Genomic DNA, 10232 nt, shown 5'->3' on the forward strand with positions numbered 1-10232 from the left:
TCATTTTGACGTTTACCGGTTCACCTTTCCCTTAATACGCCCTACGGAGGTCGTGCCAATTCGGTCAGTGAAACATCCTCCTACAAGAACGTGGATGCCAACAGAGATCGGTTGTGTGTCGGTTGAAACCTGACAACAAGCAAATCGGGAAGGTGCCCATTCTAGTCCCGAAAAGTTTTGAAATTTCCTGACTTGTTTGGCCTAGAAATAACTAGATGATGAGTCAGTGAAAGTAATTGGGTGGAAATTCTACCATCCTTTCTGAAAAATCCGACAATACTAGAAATAACGTTCGGGTTTATGTTGAGGTGCATCACTGGTGCATGAATGTTCATGAGTCCCCTGAGTTCTGTACAAGTGAAGCAGCCTAATCTATTTGATGAGAAAGCTCCTACCCGATAAAGTAAGTTAGATGAAAGCACATGCGATGGACTTATCCTGCAGATCAAACCAAACAGCGTAGTCATAAGGCCGGTGCACTTGTACAGTTATCGCACTTCCTGGCACCGATCCCTTGAAGAGCAACGCCCACTAGAAATACATTGAAGGAATTGATAATCTTGAATTTAATCAGCATAATGATGCGAGTAAAAAGCTTCCAATTTACTAAGTATTCTAATTACTCATCTGTCCACATACAGGTGAATTCGTTATGTCTCGGGTTATCAAAGTTCTGGGAAGGAGCTGGCATCCGGAGTGCCTTCTTTGTGATCAATGCGGTGCAGAGCTCGTGGTGACCGGCCTGCATAAATTCAACGGTAGGTAAGTTCTCATAACAAAGTGGATTTGTCCTTGTGCCACCCTGTAATGTGTTGTTTTAAGACGTATGTTTGTTTTTGTTGAATCACTGAGTGCAGCGAGTGTGTCTGCGTCTGGCAAGGCGTAAGTTTCATGAACTGAAGTGAGCTTTCGTTCCAGTCCGTGTGATGGACTGGTTAAGTAATTCGACTGCTTTTAACTAGTCGAGTAGAAATCCTGTACGCTTCAAGATCCTAGTAGAGGCTTCAAACCGGTAAAGGGTGTTAGTACTGAAGACCGAATACGGTTTTTTTCGGGAAAGCGATTCACTAAACTTTCTGTCCGAATGGAGCTAATCTGGTGGTTTCATATATTTTGTTCTAACGTGAAGATTACTCACAACCTATCCTGTCTCATCAAAAGGAATTAAGTACATAGTGGAACTTATTTTGTGCTGCCAGAGGTCTTGCTTTTTAAGTTGCTGTTTAAATGGGCATTCTTAACCAAGGTTACCTAAGATGTGAACGGAAAAAAAACAAAAGTTGAATATAGCTAGTAGGTTAATTTCTGAATCGCAGCGGCCCAGTGAGGATACCATTTAGATGTAGGGTGTTCCTACGGGTATGGGATGAAAAGTTAACAGTTCGCTTTTTCAAACAAAGTAGTTTTTACAATGCTTATGTGGGCATCTCATGAGCGTCCCTAAGCTATGATCATCTCTGAGTAAACGCTGTACGATATGCTGACTCCTAGTGGAATATGTCAAGTTTACAGGAATCTCTCGCATATATGCCTGACAAACGGACTTAAGTGAAGGACAATGGTCGTGATACTATGTAAATTACTAGTCGGTGCTGTACCAACACATATCAAAACATCGCGTTCATCAAAACAGTGTAAGCGATCGATAACCACAGCCTACCACGTGCTGAATCAGACGCTGTAGACAACAACAGGTAGAACTTAACGAACGTTGCATGACTGTCGGGACTGATTTGGGGCCTAGTCACCGTTTGTTAGTACGTATTGAGACCAAGTCAACCTGGCGTGGTCACCAAGAAGATAAGGGATCACTTATGACGTCGCACTTTCTTGATACTTCGTTCTTGTCGGATGAGTTAACTGACCAACTCTGGTGAGCAGCATAGACTCTACTAGTGCTGATGAGCTTGTGACGCATAAGTGATTGATACGAATGACCTTCATAGTTGGGAAGTGCAGTTCCAGTGTTTGGTCTAGAAAAAAGCTCACAACTTAAATCGGTCGACACAAGTCAGAAGTATATCCCATGCGAGTCCATCTTATTTCGTGTGCAACTTTACCGGGACATCAGTGGTAATCCACTTGGTGGTTATGGTTAGTAGTTTCGACTGCTGCTGCTCTTAATGTCTGTTCTTAATTATCACGAATTTTTTATATTCGGTTCTTCGCCAGACCCCTGTGTAGAGCCTGCTTCAACGAACTATCCCAAGTGCAGTCCACAGGACATTTGTGCCAAACCTGCCGCACCTATGTTTCCAAGTCTGAAATGATTCGCTTCAAAGGAGATCCGCATCACCCGCATCACTTCAAGTGTGCCCGCTGTGAGGTTGAATTGGGACCAGATGCCAGGGAACGTGGAGGAGACTTGTATTGCCTACAGTGCTTCGACAAACTGGGCATACCCGTTTGTGCTGCCTGCAGGTGAGTAAAAACACGGCGGTTATGGGTTCAAGGCAAAAGACAGCAATGCATTCGTCCTGAATCAGATCAACACCAATCGAGAAACCGGAAGTTTTCCTTTGTAAGAATGGCAGACACTAAGTGACGCATCTTACGATCCACTGTCACAGTCCAATAGCATGACATTACCAGGAGTTTCCATTCCAAATATAATACAATTGTGATAGCTCTCCGGCAACATGCGCTTACTCAACAACTTGAGTCTCCCTTTGAGGTGATATCACACACTCCTTCCATTCACAATCCATTATCTTGTTGGGATAAGGAAGCTTCAGTCAAACCGACTTGTGATAATAAAAACTTTAATACTATACCCAAAACATGCCAAGTACCCAGTGGCATCCAAACTTCAGTTAGGCTTAGAAATCACAACACGCTATTCGTTGACAACTTTGAAAATGCCCTTGTTGAAGATGACATGAAGGTCAGACAAGTTTCAGATTGATGGGGGGTCACTTGCTTTTCTCATTACAACACTGTGTTTGCCCCCCTCAAACCTTTCGTGAACAATAGTTTGGGATGGAAAATAGTGCTTCCTTTCTAGGCACACTCGGTACTAGATGTGCAAAGTACCGCATATAAGTGAAACTCAATGCACCTATGGTAATGCCGTAGATTTGTCATGTAGTCGCTGACGCACAGCTTTGTGACGGGTATGATGCAAGCAGCCAAAGCTCGAGTTAATACAGGATCAAAGAATTGAAACCGTCGCTTTCGGATGAACTGCCGAAGGAGGGGATATCACAAACTGGATGCTGCACCCGGTTGACTCAGATTTATTAATTAACTGTCACTTCGAACCGTTGATGTTCGAAGCATTTATGAGCCTCGCGGAAGGATTCACTAGCACCCAGCCGACAATACGCAAACGGCGATATTTTTTGGGTATTTTAGGGTTGGTGGCCTTGTAGACGGGAGATAGCTTAATATATTCTCAGCCGACAATACGCAAACGGCGGTATTTGTTGGGTATTTTAGGGTTGGTAGACGGGAGATAACTTAATATATGCCCAGTTCCCAATAATATTCATTATTTTTTTGTTATCTTTTTGATAATCTCTCGTGTCTAAGGGTTGCGACTGAAGTTTAGTGAGGTCAAAAACCCTGGTCACCAACGAACCAGATAAAGGGTCCAAACGATCATTTTACAAGCGCATCACCCTACGTTGGTATTTATGTGTCAAGCAGCACTCACTCCAGACTAGATGTCAGGAAAGCTGTTGAAAAACACTCGGATTGGAAGAGAATTGAAGTGTGAGAGGCCTTCGTCATAATTTACAGTGATCATTCTCCAACGAGAAAGTAAAGCAACCGAGAGAATATGTTGGGCGCTTCCCCGGAGGTGGCTCTTCCTGGAGGCATCGTATTAGGACTGTCTTCCCAATGGTATCGCAAATACGATGGTACGAATCCGTATATCCACGGAAGTAAACAAACAGTGGCCTGTCGAAAACCCTAGACTATTGTTTGAGTGGCCGGGGTGATGGTGTCTTTCGGAGTTAGTTATAAAATCCCCAGAGTTCGACATTTTCTCATTTTATCCCACTGGATGAAGCTCGCTGAGAATAATCGTCCTTGAGTCCTGCACATTTCAACGTTTGACATGGCAAGCCATCACAAATTCCACTGGAGTCAAGACAGAGAAACAGGAAAACGAATCCATTACAATGTAGCATGCTTACGCTCCGACATTCTTATCACAAGTTAGCGTACATTGGATCCCAGAGTGTACCATAATGGCTCAGCTCGATGCCGAACGCTGAGATACGCAGGGATGTACATGCATTATTATTTGTGGTGAGAACCTAAACGCATATACTTTAAGCAGAAAGATCACCAAAAGTGAGGACCGAATGCACCATGGACTTACGAACTCTGGTCCATTTTGCAAATATACCGCATCGTGTGTCGTCAAACCTCTGCCTAAAGGACAAATGGCCAATGTCTCCCAACGCCAGTCTCGACTTCGCGTGATTTTTTCAACGTTCCTGATATAGGGAATGAATTGGTTTTCTCATACAAAAACGGTCGTGATCGAGATACCGTTGAATACCAACCTAAATAGAAGTAATCTAGAGAGTTTGTCAGTCCCCGCAGGCCACATTCTTTGCCATTCAGCAAATGCCAGTGCGAAACTCGCCCAACTATTCTGGGAAAACAAATAAACATCTCGTCGGATTGTCATCAAAAAATGCTGAGCTTAGTTGAGCTTCCCAACCAGACTGTTGTACCAAAAGCACTCGAAACGGTCTATCAAACTCTGCAATCTGCTGGCACTTTGTGTGTCTTGCACTCATCCCTAGCAGTACTACCATTGTAACGGTGACACTACTGACGGGGGAGGCATGCGAGTAGTATGTCCTCTTTTTGTAAATTCGCTTGAAAAGGGAGATCTACTGCGGATTTGTGAACTCGCTTTGTAGCTTTTGCCTGGACTTGAGCAACACTCAATGAATATCCAGGAAAGTTCAGGAAGAGAATATTGATGTTCGGTATTTGTAATTAAGATGCATATGAAAGTTTTGCTTTCTTGTCCGATAGCCTGTAACTGGTCAGTTGGCATTTTTCCACGAATAACTCCGCAGCGTAGGTCTTCTTTATTTCACCAGCAATAGTGGTCACGGGATTTATTAAACATTAGTTCTAGGTTGAAAAAGTGACTTCACCGGCCTTTCACTATAGATACACTGAATGCAGTTGCTGTACGCATTCGTTGGCACCTCTAGCCCCAAGAACCTTAATCAAAGAATAAGGCTAGGCTGCTTTCCACTGATTTAACCAGCTACCATCTGTTTTATCTCTCACAGACGTCTGGTCGAAGGTCGAATCGTTTGGGCTTTGGGAAAACCGTGGCATGTGGAACACTTTGTTTGCCATCAGTGTGAGGTTCCTTTCATGGGAGGTCGATTTTATGAACTCCAAGGACGAGCCTACTGTTTTCCTCACTACCAAGCGCGAACTGGAAGCACCTGCCACATTTGCTGTCAACCGGTAATGGATATTCTTGCACGGTTCACAAACAAAGCATATTGTCCGGGACACTTTACGTGCTTCATTTGTGACCGCAAGTTAAATGAAAAGTAAGCACCCGATAGTTCGTTTTCATTTATTTTAGTGCAGCGATAAGATCCTCCTCCCCATGTAGTTTATAACTTAACTGTCTGTGGAGCAGCAATGAACGGCGCTCACTCATACGCTTATTCGGAATGACGCAATCCAATCAATGCTTTGACACTTCGCTGAAAAAACATTTCTCTGATTTGATTACGGGTACAACGACCACACACTGCCAACGAAAACGATGCAGGATAACCGGCTTTGCCCTCACTGATCAAGGCAAAAAAACTACGGTTCTTAAAAATCAGTGGGATCAATCTACATCCCACCGTATGCTGTGGCTGGCTTGAAGTATGTGCCTAGCGACAGTCTCATCAGAAGGCTATAGAAACTTTTCTTACACGAAGGTTGGTAATTGATCAGATGGCTGTTGATCTGTTCGCCGAGCTTGGCAATTGATTTGGTTGTGTTGGACTCAACCAACAGCACACTGAAGACATCTTCTCGAATGGTGACGAAACGTTTGCAAATCAATTTCCAAACTCGGCGAACAGATCAACAGCCACCTGATCAATTACCAACTAATGCACCCAAGCTACCAATATTCCAACACATTACTTACACGAAGGTTTTTGCTCTCTGTCAGTTGCTTTCGAAAGATGACACCTTGTCACATCTACTAAACACTTGAAAGAATATGCATTCGAGGAGGTTTACATTCACCTTTAATCGGGCTGCGGGTTTTACAGCAGAGTACAACTCTCGTGAATTTCTTTAAGGTTCAACTAAAGCCTTATCCGGTGTTTCAAAACAAACCTCTGTGTAGAATAATAAGCCAAATAGCCCGCGCTTATGTTAGGAAGTTTTGCTTGTTTCTGTCTTACTTTCCAAAGTGAACCCATCGGAACGTTCTCTCGTCTTTAAAATAGCATGAAAAAAAGCAATAATTTGATGTGGGTATCGGCCTGGAAAGAAAAGCTTGATTCAAAATCTCCCTGGAGTTACTCAATCCCATGGTGCAATCTTTCGTAATGAGATAAGGCAGTTACAAGGTGATATCCCAGTGCGGAATTTCGTACCGGGAACTCTATACAAGGGACATCCTGTGCACACTTGGCCATACCGTAACAAACCAGCAGTATAACGAAAATCTGTGCAAACGTCAGAGGTCTTGAATTTTATCCTGTCTGAGTTAATCGGTGAACCTGTTTGCCGGCACAGGAAAACGAACCGGTAAGCAACCATCAAGTGAGAAATGGCGCCACACAGTGGTGTCGATAGGTGGAAACTCGCACCCAATGTTGCCCGTTGAACTAAGAATATCATGAACGAGAGATTTAGTTGAGTCTCTCGTGAAAACCAAATTGATTTGCAGATGAGTGTATTTCTCGAAAACAGTGCAATTTGGGTTCAAGTAGATCATAAGGTTGACGGAAACTCGGGGACTGCGCCTACCTGATGAGCCCCAAGAAGGGCGAAACCGGTCGTGGGCTGTCGAAGAGTTTTCAGCAACCTTGTGAGTAGTTTGCTTTATGAAAGTAAGATAAAGCTCATTTGTTATCAGGCTGCAACAAGATGGTTTTACTTGCGATCGACGCTCAAACAGTTTAGCTAGGCTGAAGAGGTTTCGAACCCTTGAAAGCTCTGCATGCCTTGCCGCCATAATTGATGTCGCTCAGAACTGAAGAATGGTCTTTGAACGATTTGAAGTCGTCCTGAATTTCTGACGGATGCTCAGTAAGGAATATAGTCGCCACCGAGAGCAAAACTGTGGATTCGATAGGTAGGCGGGAGTGGCGTAGGGTTGGATACGAAATGCTCATTGCAAACTTTCCTGGTTTGTGGCCTCTTCTCAGAAGGTATGTCCTTGAGAGACTGGGTTAGATGACTAGATCTTACGCCTTTATTGTATCACACCTTTCAGGTCCAAACTTTACGAAATTGACCTGAAGCCGGCTTGCAAGGAATGCTACGACAAACTACCAACTCATTGGAAAAAGCGACTCGCCAAATTACACATGTTAGAGGCGCACGACTAGCTTGCACAACGATACAGTATTGCCTTGCCTATTTTCCGCACACGCATCATTTTATCTTGTACAGTGCACCCTTACCATGTTCCGGAATTCTTGTCACTCTGTGTTTGCTTCTGCCAATATAACTGAATCGTTAACGGTAACCACGTGATATACCACCAAACCAGTGGGGGTCGAAAAAACAGCATCGGTTATCATCACCGATTTTTACGTGGCATGAAATAAGGAATGGCAAGTTATCCTTCTGATCATCCGCTCATAGCTGAATACTGGAGCGTTCAGTTCAGATTTTTAAATGACATACTTGACGGAGTGTGATAAGGTGTTTATGAAAATACAACTTGCGTCTTGCACGCCAGATTACTTTTCTTCAGCAATCCGTAGATATAAAAAAACAATGGGGCCAGCAACTGAATGCGTGCAACACATTCAGTTGTAGAATACCATAAACGAGAGATTCAGTTGAGTCTCTCGTGAAAATCAAATTGATTTGCAAATTAGTGTATTTCTCGAAAACAGTCCAATTCGGGTCCAAGTAGAACATAAGGTTGACGGAAACTCAGGAACTGCGCCTACCTGATGAGCCCCAAGAAGGGCGAAACCGGTCGTGGGCTGAGCAACCTTGTGAGTAGTTACCTTTATGAAAGTATACTGCGATGTCTCGAATATCGTGCCAACTGAATCATGAGGAGGCCTGTATGCAGCACATTCAGTTGTAGAATATCATAAACGAAAGATTCAGCTGAGTCCCTCGTGAAAAACAAATTGATTGGTAAATGAGTGTAGTTCTCGAAAAGATGTCCTACTCTTTTCATAAAGGAAACTACTCACAAGGTTGCTGAAAACTCTTCAACTACTGTTGTTTTCAAGTTTAGGATAGAGACTGGGTCTCTCTCATCTATTCCAAAGCTCAATATTTGTTGGTGACTCTTTTGTCGATTGTTTTGTCTTTTTATGGAAGGCATGTGAGGACCGAACCCGAAAACAGTGAACAGGATTTCGTGCGGGAGGCGGCTTTGTAGACCACATCTTGAAACTCAATAGTGTTAGGGTAGCCGTATGCATAAATATGCGCAGAGTCTTCATTCTTTTCAACAAGTTAGCGCAACAGAGCACACTCCAAAATTTCGTTATCACCAAACGCTGTTTGTATGCAAATACTTGTGGGCGTGTGAGGGTATATAAGGAGTTCTTCAGAAACCTTCCTATAGGCAATAGGGCCCAACAAGAATGTTCCCTCTCTCCGTTTTTGTTTGCCTTCGTTAGTGGTGAAATACTGAGGCAAGCGCACCTCTCCGACCGAAAACTTGATCGACCTAGAATATGCAGATAACATCGTCCGCGTGTTCGAGGATGAATAGGAAGCGCGGGCGATACTACAAATGCTGAACAAGACCACCCAGCCCCTTAGCAGGCGCTCTTGGCCCATAGAGTGTAAAACCCTAGTGTGGAACTTACAGACTTTGAACATGCTGCATGCTTGCTATACACTGGTTATAGCTGCCACAGTTTCGTTCGCTGATTCTGGGAGGTAAGTAGATAGCTAAACATTGAAGGCGGTAGGTGATATAACTGATGCGTAAGTACGCGGGTGTCAGTGGGCTTCTCATTGAAGAGAACGGGAGGGCAAGGTATGCATAAAAGGCAAAAGGCAGGATAATTCCGCGCCATTGAGCGCGTGATTGGGAAGCGTCTATCAAAGCCTATAACCACTGATGTGTCCCATCTCCGGAGATATGACAACAACCAACGCAGCTGAGGGATAATTCCGCGCCATTGAGCGCGTGATTAGGCAGCTGAATTTACCGATAATGGCTTCCGTGCTTCGCCAACAAGTTATTGTTGGGTGTCCCCTGGCCCGTTTCAACCTTTCGCATGGTAGTGCGGAAATAACCTTTCACGGAAGTTGACCGATTGACTTAGGATCAATCCAGCGTAACTTACGGAGTGTGATCAATTCTTCTAACGTGTGTAACTAATTTCTTCCACAAGCCACTTGACGTACTTCAGCATTACTGACCCGGTGTTCTTACAAGACTCGGGCAGTGCTCCATAGACAAACACTGAAAGTTTTTTTCAACGTCCCCAGCGCGCCACGGCATCCACACTGCAAACTAAAGCAGCCCAGCCATATGTTACGCATGCCGAGTTACTTACTTAGGTGGTCAACCAAAACTGCCCCCTGGTTGCACGCACTCTGACCGCTCTACCAGAGGGACAAACTCAGTCAGTTTACACAACAAAGATGCACAGATTCATTTCAGCAGGCAATGGCAAATGTGGACAGCTGTACGGATTATGTTCCAATAACCTGAAATGGCATTTTAACACACGGAAGAACCGGGTTCGTTGGTCACAAATACTCACAAAAGTAAACACACTGGTGTCTCCCCTGACAACCCTACCAATGCAGTCAAGCTCTGACGTTCTTCCCATACAGGGTGATAAAAACAATGGAAGGATATAAGAGTATCACCACTTTAGTCGAGTCCCTTTGAGGGTGAGCTTCCCGAAGACAGTCCCGGGTTCTCCACCGTCAGCTGATGGCTATTTGAGTTCCACATAATATAAAATAACATAGCTAAACAACTTATCGTCAGAGGGTATTAATCGAAGCGATCACATAGAGACGACGATAACGCTCTCCAACGGTGCATGAGTTGAATTCAAGTCAGGTCC

General features: G+C 44.0%; 2 protein-coding genes across 2 annotated transcripts in view; one reads left to right on the forward strand and one right to left on the reverse strand.

Moving 5' to 3' along the window:
* The window catches only part of T265_05498 (hypothetical protein), a gene marked incomplete at both ends in the record, with an annotated part of 25841 nt that extends 18150 nt beyond the window's left edge, over positions 1–7691 (forward strand). The window contains 4 exons of the mRNA XM_009170520.1: positions 642–762; positions 2173–2421; positions 5268–5540; positions 7442–7691. Coding sequence (XP_009168784.1) covers positions 642–762; positions 2173–2421; positions 5268–5540; positions 7442–7556 — 758 coding nt within the window. The remainder of the gene's footprint in view (positions 1–641; positions 763–2172; positions 2422–5267; positions 5541–7441) is intronic.
* Positions 1–9876, reverse strand: part of T265_05497 (hypothetical protein) — a gene marked incomplete at both ends in the record, with an annotated part of 114439 nt that extends 104563 nt beyond the window's left edge. The window contains one exon of the mRNA XM_009170519.1: positions 9865–9876. Within this exon, the coding sequence (XP_009168783.1) occupies positions 9865–9876 (12 nt within the window). The remainder of the gene's footprint in view (positions 1–9864) is intronic.
* Positions 9877–10232: the final 356 nt, after the last annotated feature.

The sequence above is a fragment of the Opisthorchis viverrini genome, assembly GCF_000715545.1.
Source record: "Opisthorchis viverrini unplaced genomic scaffold opera_v5_110, whole genome shotgun sequence".
NCBI classification, from domain to species: Eukaryota; Metazoa; Platyhelminthes; class Trematoda; order Opisthorchiida; family Opisthorchiidae; genus Opisthorchis; species Opisthorchis viverrini.